Consider the following 25,356-nt stretch of genomic DNA (forward strand, 5'->3'; position numbering starts at 1 on the left):
CAGTGGAGCTGGGATTTCACTTGAGTATTGGGGTGAAGCACAGTCAGCTTTATTGTACAGAGCCAGCCTCGCAGGACACATCTAAGTGAACTGGCCAGTTTCCTGTGTTAGTAACCTAGTTGCATTCCCCTCCTCACCCCCATCCTTCTATTGTTAGTCCCTCGCTCGGGCGCTATGCATTTCCCTACTGGCTTTGTCCTCTTTTTTGGATTCACAATCCTAAACATTTACTAATAAAAGTCAATCTATACTTGGATCTCGTGTGATGTCTGGGATCGATCGTTTGGAAGTGGTGGCAGCACTTAAAGAGTTTATTTTTTAGCGGTTGGGATGTTCCAAAAAAGATCTTTTCATCACCTTAAAAATGTTGTCACCCGTTAATCTCCTGACAACACACAGGGTTTATGTCCTAGCTGACAAAAAAATCCTGTATAATTGTACCCATCAGATTTTTTTTAAAGTACCACCCGTTTTCTCTGCTACTGTGCACAAGTCTGCTGCTCATTCTAGGGAGCAATTCAAGCCTGAATCCTCAATTTCAGACTCAGTTTTTATATGGATATCCTTCTTATTGACTTCCACAGGAGTTTTGTCTTGCTAAGGGGATTTGTAATTCTAGCTTCGGTTATGACTCTGCTGTCCCAAATCAACAGGAATTCAGGCTATGGATCAAGGATGGAATGAAGTCTAGGAGGTGGGTTTCAGGACTTTGCATTGCCTTTCAGTTCTCCATTATTTTTTTCGGCTGGGATCTCTTTTTAAGTGCTGCAAAGCCCGCCATATGTCTGCAGACAGCTTGCCATCTGGAGTGAGAACTGGCTAGGACAAGGAGGACTTGTTTTACTCTTCTGTTTTGCTCGGGTACAAGCAACAACTAAGGAATGCAGTGAAAATTGGATGAAGAAGCAATTTCATCAAGAAGAAGAGGCCAGATTCTCAGCTGAAGTAAACCAGCAGTCACTTTAGATATCCATGTGCCATGCCTAGTGCTTCCATGAGTCTGCGGAGCTACGCTAGTTTACACCATCTGAATATCTGCTTAGAGTCATGTTGTTCTATCTCTTAATGATGGCTTTGAAGTTAATCTTTCTCTCCACTGTCAAAGCAAAATGGCTTATATCTGCATGCACGAGAGGTGGGCGCAAATCCTTTGAGTTATGTCAGCTTCATTTAATGCTGGGACATGGGTAGGAGAAATGTGGATTGCCATGTGAGGCATATTTTCTTCAGTCTGCCTTAAAAAGGAAAAAAAATAAAGCATTAACAGAAATAGAGCTAGAAAGGTTAGTTCTTGTGGAAGAACGGTGAAATCATCAAAGGTACGGGCAAATTCAGGGGCATTGCGGGATGTGGGGGTTTTTTCCTGTTGCTTTTATGTAAGAACAATGAGAGTGAAAGAAGCTCAGTTTTTGCTCTGGCTTTTTTGGCTTCCCATTCCCAGTACACTGGAGTGCACAGGGTGGTACTTGGCTCGTGCAAACTTAACACCTTAGCTGTTTCGGACCCTAGCAAGCAGCATTTTGTTTAGGAATAACATTGCACCCGATCGGCTTATTCACAGAAGTTCTTTTGAGAGGCATGAGCTTTCCTAGGCAACAGCTTACTTCATCAGATGTCATGTATTTTCCTTACTTTCTGCCCGACTTCAGACTGACATGGCTAACTGCCTCCCCGAAGTTCTTTTGAGATTGGGAAGTTGCAAACATGAAAGTGCCATTAACATTAATGGAAACTTACCCATTTGCACCAGCAGAGACTTTGTCCACCTGTGTCTTGGGCAGAAGAGAAGCTGCAGGCTCTGGGATGGACATTGAATTGCTGCCTATCTGAGAGGATCTGTTGTTTGCTCATGCATATACATAAACTTTTCCAGGATTTGCAATAATTTGCACTCCTTACCGGGAGAGCCACGAGGCCAGAATATCAGAAGGCTGAAAGGATTTCAATAGCTGGGTTTTGTTTTTTTGGTGGCGGGGAGTGACGGTGGATAATTGAAATGATTTCAGCCTCCTTCCCCATGCACCTCTTGGTATTGATTCAATTTTCACCCTTAGAAAGTGTTATCTGCACAGACGCCACACTCCAGCTCCAGGCTTTATAATTCCTAGCAGGTGTCTAGCTGGCGTAAAGAAGATGCTAGGAAAGTTACCACTGGAGTCACCTGCTATTACACGACCAGAAGTGTTAGCTTGCTCAGGTGTTCACGGCTGGCGCTTTGGTGGGTAGAATTTGGGCAGCGCTATAAAAATCCTGGGTTAGATTCTCAGCTGGATGCAAATCGGCCTAGTTTCACTGCAGCCGAGGAGATGCTGTTGATTTACGTCAACTGATTATTTTTAATGACTTTTCGATCGAGTCCCTTCATAACCAGGGTAGATGTCTCCTATTAATTAGTTTCAAGGGTTGGAGCAGCTGGTGTCCCCCCTTACTCCTGCAAGAGTCACATCTGCAGCATGGCCAGTCTTCTGGACTCGGGAATGAGATTCAGTGTCTCATTTCACGGGTCTGCAGAACCGCTGCCTTACTGTCTCTTTGCTGTTCTTCATCTTTTGACAAATAGCATCCCATTCGAAAGGCCGAGTAAATGATCATGGGGAGTGCAATCCAAAGCCTGTTGACATCAGTAGGTGCCTCTCTGCTGGCTTGAATGGGTTTTCGAGCAGGCCCTCTTTGCTTTCATTGAGGGAAAGATTTAGAAAGTCTCCAAAAGTCCTTTTACGGAGCAGCTGTATACACAGACATCTGTAATGTAATGCTCTTTTTGATCTGAGAGCTCCCCAAAGGGCAGCAGTCCTGTGTTAGAAACCTTTCAAAGTTTGGGAAATTACCATAATTGAATGTTCATATCCCTGGAGAACCTGTTACCCATATTTCCCCTGAATCTCTCATTAGATGCATCTGTCATAGTACATCACCGCGCTCCATATTATCATGCTTTGCCATCTTACAGCAGGTTACCATAGAAACAAAGGGCTTGTTATTGCAATATAAACAGTTGGATATTTTGGCCCAGTTACTCTGGGACCAACCTGGCAGGGATGGGAGGAAACCGAATTACATCTCCGAACGTCTGACCCCACTCCAGAATAGCATCTGGCATGACCAGCCTACCCGACAATTTAATTGTCTGATTAGAGAGTGGGTCTTTTAAATAAAAGAGAGACAGAGCATTTTGATCAAGTAATCAGCTGAGGATTTCTCATGGTGCGTCTTAAAAATAAAGAAGGGCCGTCAAGTGTTTGCTTTCCTGGGGAAGTGCTTCTTAATACGGCTTTTTTTCCCCGCAAACATTTTTGAGGTGTGCTGTCCCATGTCACTGTCGACTTGTTACTCAGATATCACTGTAACATCTTTAAGGGCTTCACAAAACACCTGTGAGGCAGGGAAGCACTGCTTCCCCCTCTGATACAGATGAGAAACTGAGGCATTAGGGAGACGGAGGCTGTGACTACATGGTAAGTTGCCCAATAACCATCAATTACGCGGCACTGTCTCCAAGGCCAGGTGTAATATATCTACACGGTGTTTTGTGCAGGCTAAGTAGCAGTGCTAATTAGCACCTTTCTGCACCATATTCACATGCTCATATACGCACAAAGCAGTTTTTCCTTCCAGGTACCCTTCCAGAGTGTCATTCTGCCACGGGGTCACTAAACCATTCTTCAGTGGTAGAGGTCATATGTCCCCTGGCAGCTTTTCCCATGAAAGAGGGAGACGTGGACACCTGAGAGGATGTGTTTTCCAGGGGAGTGTTGTCACTGCAGGTGTTCACGTGGCCAGCTCTTTTTGATCTAGGAAGGATTCAGTCAGGCAGAAAAAAAACATTGGGCTAGCCATTGCATAGCACACAGCTATAAATATTTGAAACAATGATTGCCATGAACAACGTGTAAGCAACTCAAAGGCTCACGCAGGCTCTCATGAAACGTTTCTATCTAGGTACTTGTACCTTCTGTCCCCCTTATAGTGTCTAAGAGTTTCTCAGACTTCTCTGACCATTTCCTTGCTTCGGTGAGGAAGTTATAGATGAGGCACCAAGGCCTACAGAAAGGGCTCACAGCAATGTGTCAGGGCTGTTGATTGTAGCTGTGTTGGTCTAAGGAGATAGGCAGACCAGGTTCTGTGGGTAAATGTGATGTCTTTTATTAGAATAATTTTTCCAACTATTTAGTTGGTCTAATAAAACATATTGCATTTACCCGCAGCACCTGGTCTGCCTCATGCCAATGTGGGAAGTTTGTTGCAGAGCCAGGAATTGAACTTAGACTTTTTGGGTACCTTTAGTCACAAGTAGGGTGGCCATCATAGAGGACAGCCTGGTTGTCCTCTGTCCTCTATTGATATGAAACCCGATGCCTTTATGTCTTCTATTTTTCTCCTGAAGAGAAAAAGATACTAGATTGGGGCTTGGAATATGACTTGGGATACTAGGCTGGGACTATTGATACAAAACCCAATGCCTTTATGTCCTCTATTTTTCTCCTGAAGAGAAAAAGATACTAGACTGGAACTTGGGATTGACTTGGGACTATTGATATGAAACCCGCTGCCTTTACGTCCTCTATTTTATAAAGGCGTTGGGTTTCGTATCAATAGAGGACAGTGTAGCAGAAAACCGGAATGTCCTCTATGATGGCCATCCTAGTCACAAGACACCCCTTTAACTCCATGTTAATCATTTTGAACAAGAAACATGGTTTTAGAGAAATTAAGGGTTCCTTGTGGGTAATTAGTGAATAACAAGAACAACAGAGAAACATGGAGGTAAATTTGAAATGAAGAGAAATTATACAGCACGGGAGATGAGAGCAGACCAGAAAACAGAATTTCTGGCCCCAGTGGAAATTCCAGATTTTCAAAAATGTTGAATTGGGAATTTTCTGCTAAAGGAAATCATCAGAAATACTCATCCTTCTCCAGTCAGTGGAAATCATTTTATCATAAAAAAAAAGTGTCAAAGTGGATATATTCCCACTAAACACTTAGATTTTGATGAAGCAGAATTTGCAGATGGCAGCCGGTTCCTCTGAAAAGTGTTGACTAGCTCTAGCAGCGATGCAGGAGTGGGTTAAAGACTGAAAAGGCTTCCCTTGCAGCCCTGTACAATCTGAATTTCTCTCCCAGATGACATAGCAGACACACTTTCTGTGTTCTCCAAGTTGTTGTTGCTCTCACTGCATGCAACCTGCAAATTCTGCTTCCATTAGCAGACTCCCAAGTTAATTTATTTAGAGTGCTCATTCTGGCATTCATTGCTGTACCGCTGATTATTATGAATTCATGTAAAATTATGTGGACAAATATGTGAGAAGCGGATCAAGGTTGAACCAGCCTTGATTCTTCACTTTGTTATGCCAAATTTACACTATGGACCTAGAATCACATTAATATCAAACTGTGAAAAGCAGGACTGTTCTACGGAGTCAGGTCTAGGCGAGAGATTTTTCAAAGGTACGAATGACAGGCAGCTGTCTAATTTCCACCCACTCCGTGCTAGCTGTAGTGATCATCAGTACGTTACCATGTCCTGTACTACAGTCATTTCTTAGGCCACCATGGGTAAATGTTGACTTTGTAATGGAGACCACTGTATCGCCATCATCCATCCATTGAGGGTTACTGCTTTAGATATATGTGGGTGCAGCTACATGGAAAACAATAGATCTATGCTGCTTTACACTAGTAGAGGATGAGTACTCTCCTAAGAAAATGAATTTCCCTGGGAAAGACTTTAAAGCAGGGAAAGAAATCAGAAAACACTTGGGTTAAAAATGTGGGCCTTCAATCTGCTTTGTGGTCCATGGGTCTGATTCCCCTGTGCGTAATTCAGGAGTAACTGCACTAAAGGAAATGGGAGGAAAAGGAGCACAAGGGAGATCAGAATCGGCGCCTGTATTTCCCTAACAGGTTTATGCACTGTTACACGGTGTCCACACAGCATTCACAGGCACAATGGAAAATCTTGTTCTCCAACTCATGCGTGCATGCGTGTGTGATTTTCTTCCCTGTGCCATGCATCTGCATATTGGGCCACATTCTTCCCTGATTATTTACCTTGGTGGAAACCCTGACTAGCGCTGTTTAATTGGGTTGAGTTACTCTACATTTACGCCCTCACACCTGAGATGAACCTCTGCCCTGCTGTCAATAAGGCCCATGCTGCTGAGTGAGAGCGAGAGAGATGAACAAATACTGCTCAGTCAACAGAGGATACCAGATGGAGGGGCGGGGGGGGGGGAAGTTGCATTAGTTTTGTCATAACAACACAACTCTATCGAACCCTGCCATCCCAAAAGAGCGACCTACCTGAAATGAGCTCTACCTGCAGCGCGCACAGCCGGTACGAGTCCCCTTGCTTGGAATCCCAAAACAGACTTTATGGGGCAGTGCCTGGCTCAGTAACGGGGCTGGGTAGGAATCTTTCCAAACCACAAGTTGTATTTTTATATAAACAAGATGTATTTTTTTTAATGCAATTGAAAAATGGACTGGATTGAAAAGAAAAAAAGATCAGTAAAGTCTCCCTATTACCTTCCTAGGCTGTCGTCTTTCCTTTAAAGTCTGGGTAACTCGGGAAAAGTCTTAAGGTGGTTTGTCTTCTTGCTTTCCAGGAAACAGGAGCAGTTAAACAGCACAGATGGGGCCATTCCAGAACGGCCATTATCGCCTCCACTCACTGCACCACCTACTATGAAGGTAAGCCATGATACAGTATTGATCATGCTCTTTATGTTTTATTTGTGTTCTTTGGAGAATGCATCCTCTCTCAAATCACAGAGATGCAGGCTGTCTTGATGGGCTGGTGAGAGGATCTGTGTTGTCCATGTGCTGCCCAGCTCCAGGGCTGGAAACTGCAGCCAGTTGATATCCATGTTTTAAAAGGAACGATTACAATTTGGCCATTCCTGATTCGAAGAGAAGCAGGTGGATTTTGGAGTTTAGCCAAGGGATTGTTCAGCTATCATCGGTTGTGATGGAGTGGGACTGCCAGAAGTCTCTGGACTTGATTCTGCATTGTGCTGTCCCTTGGGCTATCATTTGCAGCTGTGCAAACTGATTGCAATGAGTTATGATGGGACTAGCTGCGTGTCTCTGCTCTGCACTGGTTTAACTCACCATAGGTAGCAGAGCGAAAAGATGCATCTGATCTTTTTGTCTGAAAAGGTATCCCAGTGTCATAGATCTTGTGCAATGCTGCAGTCACACTGGTCAGGTTCATTATTGGTTTGCCGGGCACTGCAAAAATCCAGAAGATACTCAGTCCCTGCCCAGACAGTCTTCTAGCAAAGGAATTGTATTTTGACCTGCTAGAGAAATCAAAGGCAGAAATCACTCCTTTATAGAAATGAGGGAGTGCATGGCCAATTCTTTTCTTGCACTTCTGTGGATGTTAGTTGCCCAAAGGGAATGGGGAAGAGTAGAAAGAAAAATAAACCCACCAGCACCAGCTAATGCAGGTAGAAGTAGTGGCAGCAGGGTGGCTGCTGTGCTGGTTTATAGAGCCTCTGCTCCAGAATTTCTGCCATGTTTCCAGTTATATAATCTACACTTTGAAGACTTTGTGGAGTATGCTTTGAAGGGCCTTGCACCAGAGTGAAGGAAGTGATTCCTCTACTCTATTCAGGACTCCCACCTGGAGTCCTGTGTCCCGTTTTGGGTCCCATACTTCGAGAAAGATGTGAGCAGTTTGGAAAGAGCTCAGTACAGGGCGCCAAAAATAATTAGGGGCCTGGGAGGCAAGTCTTATAAGGAAAAGCTGGAAGAACTAGGGTTATTTCACTTAGAGAAAAGAAGACTGAGGAGGGATTTGATAACAGTCTTCAAATACTTGAAGGGTACTTATAGAGAGGATGGAGATGGGCAGACTGTAACTAAGGCTGCAGCAGGGGAAATTTCGGCTAGGTTTAGATTAGGATGAACTTCTGCCTATGAGAGTGGTCAGGCATTGGAAAAGATGGCCCAGAGAAGTTGTGGAATCCGCTTGGAAATTTTCAAAAGCAGACACCTGCTTGGACAGACACCTGGCTCGGGTGGTTTAGTCAGGGATGATCCTGCCTTGAGCTGGGGGCTGGACTAGGTGACCTTATGAGGTCCCTTCCAGCCGTACTTTGCTATGATTCTGTGGGGTTTTTTTGCAAGTCAGGAGCAGAATGTAACACAGATCCTGCATGGAAAGACTTCTCTGCTTTGTTGCTTAAAGGTGCCATGATGCGTACACTGCACCTGGTATGTAAGGCTTGGCTACTCTGTATGATATACTACTGCCTTAAATGACCTGTGATGAAATTCAGCCAGCACGTGTGGTTCAGATCATCCAACATCAGACTTGTCATCCTCTATATTTTGGGTTCTTCCACATACCCTTGGGTGGCAATTCAGCTCAGCGTCAAGCTAGAGTGTGTTAGCAAGGGTATCGGTGCCCTTGAGGCCCTTCAGCTCACTAGGAGGAAGTTTGTAAGAAATCCAATTTCTCCGAGAAGGTCTAAGCTATAAGAGGATCAGCAATGAAAGGGTGATATTATTTGTGTGGACTTTGCCAGACAAAATCTGTCCACTGATCTTGCATAGCAAAGCTGGGCCCTGCTAGAAGTTGCCTTTCTCTTGCATTTTGTTTCAATATACTCACAATGAGAATGAGCTTGGATGTATAAATGAAGAGAAGTGCTGCCTTCCCAAAGGAGCACATTTATCCCTCAAGGATCAGTGGAGTGATACACAACCCTTACAGGCTTCAGGAGAGGGATTACCATGATTTCCGATCACTTCTGCCAGCCACGTTTCAAATGTTTTCTTTAAATTTCAATCATCAAGTAGTATTTTCAGGGCTGTGAACAGTTTTGTGTTGGTTGTTTGGTGCATTACTTTGCTGGGTTTCAAGCACAATGCATTCCTTGTTTTTTAAATGAGGCTTTAATTAAGGTGCAGGCTCTGAAATTGCTGGGCTGTTTTTGACACAAGAAAAAAACCCAGAGGGCCAGATTCTAATGTTGCTTCCTCTTTAAAATGTGTAATTCCATTGGCTCTGGCTGTTTAGTACAGTGGCACGTTAGCACTGTTAGGTGTGCAAACACGATTCACACAATAAGCCCAGAGATTTCAAATAGGAATCCATAGCGTTCAAATCATTCTGATCTGTTGTGGTCTTTCTGAGTTATTTGCAACAGAAAAAATGCTAGATTAATTCCCCATAGCCAAAACATGAGTAAAAACTAAGAACTAGCATTTTGTAAGAGGTGCCTCTAGTTTAACGAGACTAATATGGCTTAGCATATTTTTCTCATACAAATCCTTTCTTAAGCCCCACTTTGGCTGCAAGAACACAGTTTTTGCATCTATATAGCCCATGCTAAGAGGTATATGTGAAATATATATTCATACAGTTATCAGTATCTCTGCCTAAATGTTTTTCTAGGTCCCTGTGTACATGTCTACACTCTATTAGACTAAATGACTCCTCATATCTGCAGTGAATGAGCAGCAGGAGGAAGAGGAATAAAAACAATACCTAGCTCTTTTCATCCAGAGAACCCAGCGTGCTTTACAAAAAGATGACAGTATCGTTCTCCCCATTTCGCAGATGGAGACACCGGGGCACAGTGAAATTACATGATTTTCCCAAGGCACTCTAGCAGGCCAGGAGTAGAGCTGGGAACAGGAACCAGGTCTCCTAAATCTGTCCAGGTTTCTGTTCTTTGCAGTGTGCAGGATCAGTTCTTCCTACTTTCCAGCTCTACGGGCATGTCCACACATCGCCGTATGGTGACGTTGCTTTGGCGCCGTGCTTTAGCACTTCTTTTTGGCGATGTGTGGACCATATAGCAATGTAGCATGTCGCTACGTTGCCATAGGGCAGCATGTAGACATGCCTTACTTGTTCTTCTGCTGAATTTTATCGCAGATCTGACTGCAAGCTGTAACCACTGTAATGTGGTTACACTGTGAGGTCCCCGGCACCCTCATAGGCAATAAAACAATACACTATTTTAATAAGGAAGCAAGATGGAGAGTTTTAGTTTGGCTGTAGGAGGAAATAAATCCTGTATGTGCGGATACATTTTGCCTACCTTTTTTCCTCCCTTCTTTCTCCCTGCTCTTACCGCATGAAGTTTGATTACTGGTTCCTCACCTTAAGGTTCATTTGAGGTCATCTCACCAGGTCTGACATGAAAGGAGCAGGACACGTGGTAACTTAGGTCAGCTGCCTGAATGATGAGGCAGTGACTAGCAGTGGATGGCTCTTCCCACAGCACTGGGATTTCTTGCCTCTCAAACCAGCATTTTCGAGGAAGTTAAGTCATCCCATTAAACAACCCAGTCAGAGCTTCCGAGTGCAAGGTGAATTCAGTTGAATGTGTGTGGAAGAGCTGGCTTGCCAAAATCCCACAAACTGACAGCTGGTAAGGTGCAGCTGTTGGTTTTGAGTTGATTTGAAAGAGGAAATCTTTGCCATGCTTTCAGTAGTGTTTCCTATTGATTAGCACCCTTGCGAGGGCCAGAAGTTACACATAAACTGGTACAAGCGATCAGAAACCGGTTCAACTCTGGAACACAACAGAACTTCAGTGCATATTATAGACCGTTTACAGTCCCCCAGCATCCCAGGATGCTTTGCATCTCCCCTGCGAACCGCTTCTCACAGAGTGTGTGGGCTAGCCTTGGCCCGAGCTGTCTGGTCCAGCTGAGCAAGGAGGTGTGCTCTAGTATCTCCCCATCCCCCGGCTTCTGGCCTGGGCCACTAGCCATGTAGCTGCATTTCCAAAATCAAAAGTGAATATCTGTTCACTTGCTTATTAGTTCAGTCTATGCAGCTTAGACTAACCTGCAAAGACTGAATCGATTCAACCGTGGGCTTTTTGACTGTCCGTACTTAGACCCTCTGTCCCCAACATGTTTGATATCCGTGTAACTTCACTGAAACCAACAGGCAGTTATCTTCAGGAGAGAGGATCACTTTCTTTTACTTGTCTGAAGTGTGCATGTCCAGAGGTGTTTTGGATTTATAAAATAAGAAGATGGGAGTCCCAGCAGCTAGGGTACTAGTATCTAGAACAAGGGAGCCTCATGGTCAAATTCCCATTCTGCCCCAGATTTCCTATGTGTCCACTGGCCCATAGTGCCTCAGTTCCCCATCCATAAAATGGGATGGGGAAAGTTAAAGTCCTTTAACTTTTCAGTGCTTCAGTTCCCCATCCATTAAATGGGATGGGGATAATAGCACCTCCCTCTCTAGCAGGCTTATGAGGATAAATGCCTGAAAAGATTATGAGGTTAAAGATGGAGGCCAAAGCAGGATGAACCATATGAATGAGGATCTGGAAAGGGAGATTGCCACAACTGAGATGGAAGTAAAATGTAAAGGTATGTGTAACTTCCTGTTTGGGGAGAGCCAGATAACGTCCCCCTCAGAATTGTGAAAAAATGGGCACATAAATAATAATAGCAAATATTGCACCTATATTTCAAGAAGTGGGAGAGAGGGAAATGATCCACAAATCCATATACCTCTCTGTTTGAGATCAATAGCATTTTAGGCTTTTGAACATATTCTGAAGGCAAGAATAATGAAAGACATGGAGGTAAACTGAAAAGAGCTAGGTCATACAGTTATGATCACAAGATGACTAAGTCACCATGTGACATGGCTCTGAAAAGCAAAAGCAATCCTGGCTGTATTCGGATATGCATGTCCAGGGGGGAGATAAGGAAGTATCAGTATAAGGTACCAGTGAGATCTTTTCTGGAATCCTGTCTTTACTTCTGGTCATCCATATTGATTAAAGATAAGTTTTATGAATGGTAGCAGGTGAGCGTCCAGCTCACCAGTGAGTGTCCAGCTCATGAAAGGAGACTGAAAGAGCTTGGCTTGTTTTATCTTGGCAGAGTGAAGGCTGAAAAGGGATTTAATTGCTCTCTCTGAATTAATCGGGGGGTAAAGAGCAGGGAAGAAAAAGAATGACTTAACTTGATGGACAATACTGGCACAGGAACAAGTGGGGATTACCTGGCTATGAATAAACTTAAGCTGGTTTTATAAAGATGCTTGTAGACATTAGAGGAGTGACGTTTGAATACAAGCTCCAAGTGGCAAATATCCAAACTACTTTTAAGGGGGAGCATGGTCCATTTCTGAAAGGGTTATACAATGCCTGGGATAGCAGGAGACTGGACTTCGTGACTTGGAGGTCCTTCCCAGTCTTGTGTCCCTGGGTGCTCCGAAACAATGGTAACAGGGGCCATGTAGGTACCTGAAGTAGGGCGCATGTACAAAGTATATATACATTTCTATTGGCATATTGTAGGACTGGAAGCAGCAAAATTGTCATACTGAGCTATTAGTTACTTGTACTGCAGTAGCACCTAGGAATTACAGTATGCTAGGTCCTTTACCAACGCTGACCAAAAAGATGCTCCTTGCCCTGAAGTGCTTACAATCTAAAGATCAGACCTGCGGTCCACCAAAACACGTCATCAGCAGTGGCCAGCACTAGATGCTTCTGGGGACAATGCGGGAGTCTGCAGTAGGCTGATGTGGTAGATGCTGACTTCTCTTTAGTTTTCCAGAAGCCACTGAGGTCGGACACTGGATCTCTGTCTTGTTCTGTTGCAGCTGGCTGCCTAGCTCATTACAATGGTGTTCACATCCATGGCATCCCGCATGTCAGGCTGGGCTGTAAACATGCCATTTAAATATAGTTATGTATTTTATAAAACTCAGAAGGGAGCAGCAAAGCCATTAAACAATAATTATGGCCTGGATATGTCTCCAGGCTATTAATGAACTGCAGCTGGAGAGCTGAGTATCCGCAGACTTTTAGGTTCCTAGGCCCTGGCTGAGCCAATGAAGGCCAAGCAAAAAAGGGTGGGGAAGTTCCTTTGAAACTGGGGATGGGAGAAGAAAAAGGCTTCTTGGAGTCCCAAGCAATATGGAAATGGTACTAGCATTGTGGGAACCAAAACGGGGCCCGGGACCATGGCATGGCCCCTAAGCAGTGAATTTCTTGCAAGGACTGTCAGATGTTGCAGGCACTGAGACCTGCCAGTTTAAAACAGAATCACCCGACACAAAGGCTGGATTGCGAGGGTCATGCAAACAGAGAGGAATTGTTCAGGAAACCTCCTTGTGGAGACACCAGGCAAAATAAATGTTCTCTAGGAAAGCCTTAGGGAGGACATGACCCAGGACCGTTCAGGTCTGTGCAGCTAGGGCCTTAGTCAGCTAAGCAGGTAAGGTATAAAGTTCTTGCCTTGCAGGCATGGAGAAGTCTGGGGGAATGGTGTTTGCCTAAGGCATAACCTCCTTGGAGCTTTTACTGAGGCAGTGCCTCTGCACTGACCCCTACGCAGCACAGGCACTAAAGCCTGTCCCCAGTTAATTAGTTTCTACTGCTTGAGACATTAAGAGTAGACATAGGGCCTGCTCAACATAATTACTGCAACTGGGGCTTACTCAGCATCAGTGACAACATTTTAAGAAAGCTTGGGAAGGTCGAATGGGAGCCCGATTTTTAACCAAGTGGTGTCCTGCGAAGCCTGGACTCCTTAGAAAACCTGGCCCCTATTCAGATACCGCAGTGGGAATTGAGCCTTTAGAAAAATCCTGGCTGCAGCTGGAGCTGCTTAGCTCTTTTGAGTATCTGTCCAGCACTGATTGAGAAGCCATTATGGTCCAGTGGTCTCAGTACACTGCCCCTGAGTTATTTATGTTGGCTCTGATGCTGAGTCCATGTCTGCAAGTAAAGTCATTTTATTCTTTTGCTTCCTACAAGAAGAAAATGAAGGTGAAAAGCACATTGACCTAACTAGAAGAGATTGTTGAATTATTTTATACTTATAAGGTAGTTTGAAAATGAAACACTCAGAGCCAGATGTTACAGGATTAGAATAGTTGTAGGGCATATGCCATCATCTGCCATCATCCATCCCCTTGTTGCGATAATTTGCCCTCATCCAGATGATTAGCATGGGATGACGTTCACCTCTGTAGATGGCTACACCAATGCACCACTAAGTCCTGCTTCTCCATATTAAGGGCGCAGGCTTTGATTTGGCTTTTCTGTGCAGAGGTTAACCATACTCTTTGAAATTAAGAAATGGGTGTTTAAAAACCATTCCCTTGGTATTTATCTGGGTGGTTGCAAAATAGCATATTCAGATGTTAGTTTGCCAAACTGTTGTTTAACTCAAGTGATTCGACCTAAAGTATCCAACCAGGCATGAAGATCAAAATGACATGCTGAGCTGGTATTAGGGCAACGAAGATGGATGGTTTCTGTGCTCTGCGAAAAAGCCAGGCTAACTTCTGGAGAGTGTCCTCTGTGGGTTAAATTTATAACCAATTGTCACCACCTAGGTGTGTGTATGTGCCCTTCGCATGAAGCAAAACGAGGTGTTCCTTGTTGCTGGCACAAAGAAAGTTCAAAGTTGCAGGTTGCAGGGGAGGGTTAAGCATTAGATGCAGTGGAAGAAGGGGGAGAACTGGTAGCTGGAAGAACAGACAAAATGCATTCCTTGCTGCTTCTTGGCTTCAAGCCTGTTTGGATCAGAGAGTATTTTTCATCTCAGGCTATTTTCTGGGGCTTCATCATCATTTTTGTCTTATCTGCCATTTGTCTTGAAGAATAGTTGGCACCAAACACTCTTCAGAACACAGTTGCAATGAGGCGATGGTTCTAAAGACGTTTTTGACCTGAATTACTGGAGGAAGTCATCTTCGGCTGGTTGTCAGAGCTGGATGCAAAATGAGCCTGTCGTCTCAGTCCAGGTCCCAGTCAGAAGCTGGGTTCTTCAAAATAACTATTCCTGTTGCCTTTTTGCTGGCAATCTCAGTGTAGCCCACTGATGAGAGTGCTTTATAGGTCCCCCTCGGTCTCCTCTTCAGTTGGACGTGCTCACAAGCCCATTAAGGGTGAATTGTGAATGTGAGAATTTTGCAGAAACGGAAGGCATAATATAGCAGAAGAAGCTTATTTCAAGATTCCTTTGAATATTCACACATTGCACTCGATGCATTATTCGTCCAATGCTGTCCATTGTGAATGTCAAGGCCTAGTGAGGTTTCCCCAGTATTTCTCCGTTGTGGCTCATCCCTATTTAATTATGCTACTGTCTACACTAGTTACAACATATTTCTGTAGGTTTTGCAAACAGAGCATTACATTCACTCCACTTACAACAAGTGCATTGAGTTTCCCCCACGGCATCTTTTTTTTTTTCTGCGCACAACCGTGGCTCAGTCGAGTCTAAGCGACTGCACTGCCCCTGCCGCCTGCCCGCCTGCCTGCCTATGTCAGTGCAGTTTGGGCTCATCCAGAAAGCGATCTCATAATACCCCAGCAGGGGTATAGAGTGCTTGGAGAACATACACAGAGAGCCGGCTCACGGGCGCTTATGGAGAGAGAGACCGGAGGAGTGGCGACTGGCCATACAAGTCACACAAGTCTGAGTTCGGTTTGCAGTGCCAAGTAGCAGCAGCATGCTGAACGGGTTGCAGGAAGACGTGTTTGTGCCAGCAGCAGAGGCTTTTTTTCCATCTCTGGCCTTGCTGCCAGAGAGGCAGAAGGACATGGAGCAGAGTTCCTCTCTGGATCCTGGCTGGAAGCAAAGTAAAGCTTCTGCTTTGTTTACCGTATTCACTGGACAGGAAGCTTCAATTGATTGCACTTAGTGATGAGCAAATCTCTAAAGGTCTGGAGCTTGACTTCCCCTGGGCTGATGTTAACACTAGCAGAGGTTTGGAAATCTATACCGCTGTGTAACCAAGGTAGCAGACTCCCAGGGATTAAGGTCCACTTCTTTAACAGCAGTTAGGCACCTTCCTCTCATGGATTTCAGTGGGAATTGAGTGCCTAAATATCTTTAAATGTCTGGTCCGGAGTGAGTTGGTTTTTTAAATGGGCAGTGCTGATTTTTATCTGGACTAACTCAACCAAAGATGATGCTACTAAGTGTCTACCTGTATGCATGTAGATGCGATGCTATACATATATGGGGTGCCTGCATAGATAAATAAAAGAATGTATGTGTATATACCTTGTATATGAATCTTTCATTATTTATATTCATAATATACCATATGCCTATGTGTCTCTGTGTGTATAAATGTATAGGAGTACATGGGGCTTTTCAGCTGTAGAGTTCAGTGCCTTGCAAAATAAGGTAGGGCATTTAAGATGGGGAAACTGAGGCAGGGAGGGAGCAGTCATGCAACTCACCGAAAAGCAAACTGGGAATGAGGGACTGAGCTGGGCAGAGATCCCCAGTTTCCTGCAGACTTGCCCTTTTTTATTCTTTTCTCTTTGCACTTTACCAAAGAGGTCAGTATCATTAACCTTGCTTTACGGATGGGGGACGGGAGGAGTGGGAAGGTGAATTCTTTGCTCAGTTTTACCCAAAAGGCCAATTGCAGAGGCAAGAGTATAACACGGGTGTCCTCAGTCCTTGTTCAGTGCTCTAGCACCGCGGTTCTCAACTGGGGATCCAGGGCACTGGGGGGGGGCCGCAAGCAGGTTTCAGGGGGTCTGTCCACTCAGGGAGCTGGGAAGTTGTTGTGGCACAGGTGGGCCATGAAGTTTTTATAGCATGCTGGGGGGACCTCAGGAAGAAAAAGGTTGAGCACCCTTGCTCTGGCACACACAAGTGTTTGGCCTTCACACCCACCTCTTGCTTCCGTCGGAAAACATCAAAACTGCCGCGTGTTACAAAAGCCAAGTTGTAATGTATGGGCACGTTGGTGCTGGCAATCAGTCATCAGGGATTACGTGAGCAGAAAAATGTACAATATGTTATGAAATCCCTGTAATTTATCCACACGTCAGATCTGTCCTCTTTCAGGGCATCCTACCAGCCACTGCAAAAAAAATGTTTACAAATTCTCCCAAGTTTCTTCTTTCAAAGTTTTCTCTTCCTTTTTGATTTGTTTTTCCATCCTTCCTTACATCCCCCTTCCCCTCAAAATTTCCACTTTTCTACTTCTGTGCTTTAGGTACCACAGTATGATCAGGTGACTTTCAGTTCCTCAGCCAGCAAATTAGGTGTGTTTGATCAAGTTTAGGTAGACTGCGTTTAGGCTCTGCAGCTTTTCAACCTCCCGTTCCGTTCTAGGTCACCTATTCTTCCTCCTACTTACAGTCCACTGCTAACCTGCCTACATAATCGCTTGGCAGATAAAACCTGATCTAGTATAGACTGGGGCAGCTGTGTTGACTCCAGTGATGCTGCACTGCTTTACAGTGACCAAGGATGTTGATCTTTTAGGGCAGACAAGGTTTTTTGGGTAGATGTGATATCTTTCATTAGACCAACTAAATAATTGGAAAAATTGTTCTTTGCAAGCTTGCGGGCCCAAACACCCTTCTTCAGGCATAGCATTTTGCCTAGATTAGGCCAATCTGCCGTGTCCCTGACAGTGTCATCTTTCTCTGACATCTACCTTTGTCTTCTCAGAGTTGTCTCATAAAGCGGAAGTCAGTAAATAATGGAAAACAGCCCTGCGTATGCTTGCCTCCGACGCTCAAGACTTCCTGACGGCTGTCGCTGTTTGTAGCAGATTATTTGTCTAGGCAGCCCTGAGGGGGATTTTGCTTCCAGTAAAGAAGATAACATTTTTGGTCACAAACGAGTTTTGAATGTGGCTTTCGTTGCTCTTGAAGTGTCACTCATCAAAACTTAGTGATCTTACTCGGGACAGATACGGAGGGATAGGGACTAATCTGGCTCACGTAGCATTCAGCAGAAAAGCTCTTTGATTTCAGTAGCAGTGGATCTCTATAAAAGATGGGGTATTGATCCCAGCTTTTTAATGGACATCATGATACGATGAGGAGTGGCATGTCAGGAGTAATTAAGAAGGAGGACTGGGCTTATAGTGGGGGGGGAAAAATCATTTGGTTTTTGGGGAAAGAAAAACCATTTTCTTTCTGGCTTTGTGATGATCGCTTCAGAAGGAATAAAAAGGTTCATTGTTTTCCAAATGAGCTCTGATGCTAGAGCTAAAGACGCAGCACTAATATTTGCCCATTGAAATTACAGTCAATTTACAGAGGCTTGTCTAATCTTCCTGAAAATATGCCCCATCCTTAAATCGGTTCCTGTTTATTTTGCCTAATTTGGTAATTAGTAGATCACGGGCAATTTTTTTTTCCTTGCTTTTCTAGGAGAGTTGTGGGTGCTGGGTATGTCCCATTGTACAAGTGGCTGCATCGTCTCAACGGCAGCTGCCCTGCTTACTTTCAGACAGCAATTTCCTAGTTATGGCATGAGCTTCCCCATTAGTTCAGAGTGAGCATGGATTCCCAATCTCATTTCTAGTAGGGCCCAAAGGCCCAGTTAGTCTCCCCTACCTGGTGGCATGGATGACAAGTGGAACAGATGAGGACGCTCACGGTTCAGTGCGTAGTGAATGCACCTACAGGTCTTCATGGTCACATCTGTCTTTCTCTCTCTCTCTGGAGAGGGAGTGCTGTATCCTACAAGATAGGAACCAGTGTATAGGAAGAGGTATGGGCCAGGCTGACAAATCTACTCTTGCATGTACATTGGATGAGAGTTGGGCATGCTTTGAAGCCATTTGAAGATAGGTTGAGTGCCAAACCAGCCCTTTGTCCCTGCCCAAAAATGTAGCTCTAACATCACCAAAGACAGATGGAGCCATTGAATCTGCTCCTGCTTTCAAGTGAAGTTAAAAAGCCAGTTGGTTTTTATGGGAACAGACTTGCATCCAGTGGGAGGTGGAGGTGCTGAGGCCCAGATTCATTCCTGCGTGAACGTGGGGAATTGTAGGCAGTTGGCTTGTGATGCTCCTATTCCGGTGCCACGCAGGGACCCAAAGTTACATTTCCTGCTGCCTTTCTTACTACTACAGTTGGTGCAATACAGGACCACATAGGCGACACCACCGCATGCAGTTGGTTCACCCTCAACATGTTCTTCATCTTCCCAGTGCCCTTGTGTTGCACTGGTGGGGGCTGTGTAGCTTCCCTATACTACAGGGTATCCACCAAAGGCTGCTTTTGTATATGGCTGCTTTGAGATGACTTGATATTAGTGATACAAATATGAATTTCCCAGCCTGGAGCCCTCCCACCATCAGACTGTAAAACAAGGTCTTTATTTTTATTAAGTGAGGGCAGTAGAAAATCTTCTCAATTCTGCCATGACCACAGCTTCATCAAGTCCAGAAAGACCTCTCGGCATCTCAGACCTTATCTTTGAGTGGCAAACTCAGACAGAGCCAGCAAACTATCAGGCATCCCCTTCTTACATCTTTAATAGCAACTTTCTGTTCTGCCCCATTTGATGCACAAGAATATTTGTTTTCCTCACATTTTCATTTTCCTCTACTTGACCAGCTTTGTTACCACAGTGGTTTTGATCAGTTGTCTCTACTTCAACCAGAAGAAACGTATTGTTGAAGTAATTTATTTTATGGTTTCAGGAAGGTATTACATTGTGCAGGAACACTTGGCCTAAATTCAAATTATTATTTTTTTTCCTGTAACTGTGTCTGCTCCGAACTTGGCAGTCTCCTAAGAGCTCATTTTGCAATTAAATTACCTCCTTTTTGAGAATCTCCCACACGAGCTCTTTACTGGACAGTTTGGGGGCATGTGGGTTGCGAATGTGTGGATGAGTTGTTATAAGCCTCTCACTCTACAAATGTTTTGTCATTGGCTTTGCCTTAACATTGGCCCTTTAACATTTACCTTTACCTTTGAAAGACATTTTTCCTTTCACAAACTTGCCAGGAGGGCATCTCAACCTGCCTTCACAGCTACTCCTTTGGATGTACTAAGTTTGACCCATGCCTATGTTGGTCCATAAACTCAGTATATAAAGTGAGAGGCAGGTGCTGCCCGAATGATGTGTGATGTGGATGGGAAAGGGGGCCGGCAGGGTGCTAGGCCATGTGATTAAAGAGAGACAAGTTAACCAGCAGCTCGCTGGCCTACCTTGTTCTCAGCTAGGGACCAAAAGGTCCCAGATGTGGACACAGGAGAATAGTAGTCTCCAAAATCGTGAGCCAAATTTGGTTCGGTTCTTTGTTTTGCTGTCTGACCTTCCTTGCTGTTGTGTGCAAGCAGTTCTTTCTCTACGGTTTTTTGCCTTATTGTTCCATTTCTTTGCTTTTCTTGCTCTTGGTCCACCTGCTTCTAGGGCCATGATAAACTCAATATCCATAGCAGCACCACCTGTTGAGCATGCTGTGCTGCTTTGCACAGCCTGGCTCCTAAACCAGAAGCTGCATAGCTACTGTTGGCAGTGGGCTGGTTAGCTTGGGGGTGGGCTAATTGGCACTCACTCAATAAGCAACTAATTAGCCCTTCTGGAGTAGCCTGTGAAGGCAGCTATACTCCATCCACTCCAGGATGCAACATTTCCAGACTAGGGCAGATGCTTGAGGTTTCTCCTGCCTGGATTGATGAGTTCACTCAGCAAGTAGCTTGATGCTATGGTGACAAGGATTATGCGATGCCTAGGTAGGCAAAAAGATAAATACCTGGTTTCTCATACTTCTCCAGCCACCAAGCCAGGGGTTGCCCATCGTTCTTCAAGTCTAGCTTTTCAATCCCTCCTCTGTTAATTGCCTCAATCAAATATCAAAAAACTTGAGGGAAAAATCATTTGGTTGTATGTGTCATTCTGTGTCTTGCGTAGATCTTCAGTTGTTCAGGACAGGATGATGTTTGTGCAGTGGATACCACGTTTAACGGCACTGTGCAAGTGTATCAATAACCAATTTGTGTCTGGTGTGTCTTCTGGGTTTCTCTTGCCACACTCCCTTATATCACCATCTTCTCCTTAGCATCCCCAGTTCAGTATGGTTTGACTTTCAGAACTTCATTTCAGAGATTTGTACACTCAGGTGGCCTTTTTAGAGCCAAAGCCAAAGCTCCTAAACTGATGGATGTGGCAACAGGGACTTCTACCATCTTAGGAAGTCATCCAGGTGGTCACTTTTCAAGCTCAGGTTCTGAGCAATGCTGTTGGAGCTTCATAATCTCCAGTTCCGGTGACTTGGATCTCCAAAAAGCATCTCTGAGAAGATACAATGGGTATTTGAAATAACCATAGCCCAGGCTCGATTAGGATTTTTCAGGGGTACAAAAGATGTCAGGGGTGCCTCTGCAGAGGGATACATGTAAGATGTGTGCATCTGTGCTAATGTGACCAGCTTCACAGGGTCCACAATGTAAGATCGTATATTAGTAAATAGGACTGGCACATTTTTTAAGGTCCCTCTCTTTGATTTTTGTCTGTCTTACAGCACAACTCGGTCTGCAAATCCATTAAGTTTCTCTTGGTTTTCATTTAGTTTGAAAAAAAAGAGGAAAGCCATTCATTCTCCACGTGGGTTACCTTCAACTTTCTGGAAACGGAGCCCACACTCACTCAGAAGCCATTTTAGACAATCTTAGGCTGAGTTTTCAGGTTTGAATTCAGCCTGAAAGCAGAGTATAGAGTATTTTTGCGCCACATTGAGCGTGTCCTGTACAACAGTTAATGTTGTAATTACAACCTCCTGATCTTCCCTGATAACAAACATTCTCTTCCCAAATGACAATGAAGCTTGTGTCAACACAGTGCAAATGAGGGTTTTCTCGACAGGGAGTCCAGCAGGGCTGCATTACCATATGTTACTTCATCTGGTTAGCTTCAGCTGAAGCTGCAATTGCTCACGGCTGATGATTATCCATGTTCTAGAGTCTGGCCAAGAATTCCAGACTTTCTGAGGTTAGCAAACCTGGAATGACCCACAGGTTGCTGCCGCTCCTTTTTCTTAAACAGGACAAGTAGCGGATCATGATCTGAAGCAGACAGGATTCTACGTTGGGCTCAGTGTTGCTGCTGTCACCTTTCTTTTTGCGGAAAAAAATATAATCACCTTATATCAGGGATCCAGGTGGTAGCCATACTGGTCTAGAGCAAAAGGCAATCAGGACTTGTAGTAGAGATGATATCTTTTAATAAGCCAACAAAATGTTTGCAAATTTTTTTTCTATAATTGCAAGTTTTTGGGCACAAAACCCCTTCATCAAGGTAATTTGCATCATCACAGATGCTCACAGGAGGTGAGAGGCTTCATACCAGCTATGAACTGACTGCCCAGAGGAGTTTTCCATCGATTGACTCTTCTGTGAAATCCTATGAAATATGAACTTTCATTTCTACCCAAGAGAACTTTTACAATCTTTTCTCCAATGCCTGATGAAGGGTGTTTGTGCCCAAAAGCTTGAAATTAAAGTTGTTGTTTTTTGCAAAAATCTTGTTGGTCTAATAAAAGATATCTCTACTACAAGTCTTGATTGCCTTAATCACCTTGTAGCAACTTGAGTAAATATCTCAGTCATGTCTTAGATTTTTGGGCACCATCCAAATTTATTCCCTGATCTTGTTTTCAAAGCTTGCAGAATTCGGGATGCATGATTATCAGGGAGCCAGGTTTTCCATTTCCCATGGAAAAACAGAGAAAAAGTGGATTTTTCATTTTAATGGAGAAACGCGCAGATGTACCACTTTTGCAAAGAGCTCTCTGCAGGCTGGCAGAGTTCCAGCCTGCAAGAGCTTCTTGCAAAAAGGGTGGCAAACTCTAAGCCCTGTCCCGAGGGGGGGAGAGAGGGGTACGGGGAAGGAGCCTGAGACTCTTGAGTTAGCCAGGGGCTTGGCTCAGGGTCACTTTCCCTGCTGGTGCCTTTGGGGTAAGTGGGGCTTGCAGGGGACTGGAGGCCAGCTGGGGGCCCCCTCTGGCAGGGCTGGGGGGAGGGGGGGGGCTACGGGTTGGGGATGGGGGCACCTACAGAGCTGGGGGAGGGCTGTGGGTTGGGTGTGGGAGTGGGTGCCTGCCAGGGCTGGGGGAGGAAAGAGCCAGCAGGGTGGGTGGGGGACAGGGAGAGGTGTGAGGGTGGGGGCTGAAAGAATGGGAAGGTGTCTGCGGGCACTCTCAGGCCAGCATGGGAGAACCTGGGCAGTATCTCCGTGCCCCACTGGAGATGGGGATGGGCAGGCAGGTGCCTAACAGTGTTGAGCAGCTGGGGCACCTGCCCTGATGACCGCTGCCAAGGGGAGGAGGCAGTGGCCACAGTACAGCACTGCAGCTCGGGGGATGCTGCAGTGTGCTGGAGACTGGGACAGGTGCTGAGCTGCTGCTGCCGTCCATGCACCATTGGGCCAGGCTGGTTGGCGCTGTGCATCCATGTGGGAGTTCCAGCACTCCAGCAGGAAGCTGCACATGGAGGCATGAAGCCCGTGCAGCCCAATGGCATGCAGCTCCCACTTGCAGTGCTGCGATCTGCACATGCTGGAATGGAGCCGGCCTGGTCTGGTGCGAAGGTGTATGCCAGTGGGTTGGGCTGATTTTGTGCCAGCGTGGGCAGGCCCTGGGACTCGGCCAGAGCCACGTGCTGCTGGGGGCTCTGCCTGCCATGGCCATGAACATCCCAAGGGCCCGCCTGCTGCTGCTGCTGAGCTGTTGGCGGTGGGGGCTGTGCACCACAAACCCCACACCCACCCACAAACCCCACCCCACTCCCCCACCATGTCCTGGTGCACAGGGAGAGCTGCTGCCATGAGGGAGCAAGTGGGGGTATGAAGGGAGTAAGGGGCATCAGCAGGGCTGGGGTGGGGGCTATGGCTTGAGAGTGAGGGGCAACAGGATATCAGGGCTGCTCAGTACCACAAAGCATTGTGGGGGACAACTGCAGCTGGACCTGCGTCTTGGTAAATGAGGCAGGCAGCAGGAGCTCTGATCTTCCATGATGAAAAATCCAAAATCAAATGCCAAAATATATCGGTATTTGGAATATATTTTATTATAGTGATTGAGGCACTGGTAGGCTTCCAAATTGCGTTAAAACTGTAAATATATTAATACAATTTTGTGTCCAACTGATAACTCTATATATAGTAACCTTTCATTTTAATCATGGATTTGGGGGTTTTAGTCAGAGAATTTGAGATTTTTAAACAGTGAAAACCAGGATCCACACAACTGTGCTCAGAGGCCTAAAACAAGATACAGGCCTCATTGTGCAAGGTGCTGTACATACACATAACAACAGACGATTCCTCCAAGGCAGACCCAGAACCTGAATCCAGGTATCCCGAGTCCTAATTCAATACCTGAGCTAAGGTGCCATCTTTTCCCTTTGATTTATACATAATGCCAAGTATTGCCAAGTATATGCAAGAGCAGAATTTGTTCCTGTATCTTTAAGGCAGGTTAAATTTAGCCACAGACACATTTTTCCTCTAGTAACATATTAACTTGAGAGGAGTTCTGTGCCATTTGCTGTTCAGCTCTTTATAATTTATTTCTAATTTTCTCTTTGCCCCCTATGGCTCTGCAGAAGGTTTTATTAACAAGACAAGTACAAAATTAAAACAGTATTTTATTTAGGATGCTGGTTATTACCGCAGCAAGTGCAACACTCGAGTGAGTCTAGCAGCTAAATGTTCGTACTTTGCACTGTGACTTCAGTAAGTCCAATAAAATCTTGATGGGAGTATAAAGGTTTATGCTGTTTCTTTTTACAACACTTTCAGTCTGCACTGCCACATGTTTCATCCTGGGTTTATTTGAAAAGGATGGCATTCACTGTATACCTTTCTTAATGCTTTCAGGATGTTTACACAGGCCAGTGAGATATAGTCTGAACCCCTGGGATATAATTGCACTTAGAATCCCCTACAATGATTAGTACAATGGGCCTTTGTTTTGGTGTCGCTGAAATGTATACAAGCTCTTTATAAATACGGGAGCCCTGGATTAGCTGAGCTGTCTCAGAAGGATGGCAGAACGTGCCTGACAGTCTTTGGAACTGATTGTGTCGGGCTTCAGGCAACGTGAAAGCACGTGTCGGTTGCAGTACAATGGCATGTGCATGCTGCGAGGAACCGAGTAACCTCACGTTATCCTATCTGATCTGTGGGAAAAGTGCAGGTTGTTCAAACTCATCATAATTATTGCAGTCTAGAGACCGGGCTGGGTATTAAACACTAACGAGGTCTCTTTGGAATTTTCCAGCCCTGCTTGGGCTGACAACGCCATGGAGGTTTGCTCTGTCTGCCGTATTTGGGCACTGAGGCTTCCAACCCTGGCTAGGACCAGTAGTTGCAGAGCTAGTAGTTTGGATGCTGCTGGCAAACGACCCCTTTTGAAGTAGGCACAGATGCTTTAATTGACCCACATGGGTATAGTAGGTTTGTTAACTTCAGTGGACCTCTGGCCCACATTTTGTACCTCACCCTTCTTTCCATTATCTCCTTGCGTGACCCCTGTGTGAGCTGTGATGCTGCTGCTCAGAGGAGGGGCCTGGAGTGATGCAGGGACATAGAGGGGGATCCTGCGTAGTTGTGTTCCCA

The 25,356-nt window shown here is 45.1% G+C and overlaps 1 protein-coding gene across 8 annotated transcripts in view; it reads left to right on the plus strand.

The window, feature by feature from the left end:
• RAP1GAP2 (RAP1 GTPase activating protein 2) overlaps positions 1 to 25,356 on the plus strand; it is a 318,047-nt gene that overhangs the window by 224,958 nt on the left and 67,733 nt on the right. For all 8 annotated transcript variants that reach the window (XM_025210745.1, XM_025210753.1, XM_006016109.3 and 5 more), the window contains one exon: positions 6,612 to 6,696. In XM_025210745.1, coding sequence (XP_025066530.1) covers positions 6,612 to 6,696 — 85 coding nt within the window. The remainder of the gene's footprint in view (positions 1 to 6,611; positions 6,697 to 25,356) is intronic.

The sequence above is a fragment of the Alligator sinensis genome, unplaced genomic scaffold, assembly GCF_000455745.1.
Source record: "Alligator sinensis unplaced genomic scaffold, ASM45574v1 scaffold118_1, whole genome shotgun sequence".
NCBI classification, from domain to species: Eukaryota; Metazoa; Chordata; order Crocodylia; family Alligatoridae; genus Alligator; species Alligator sinensis.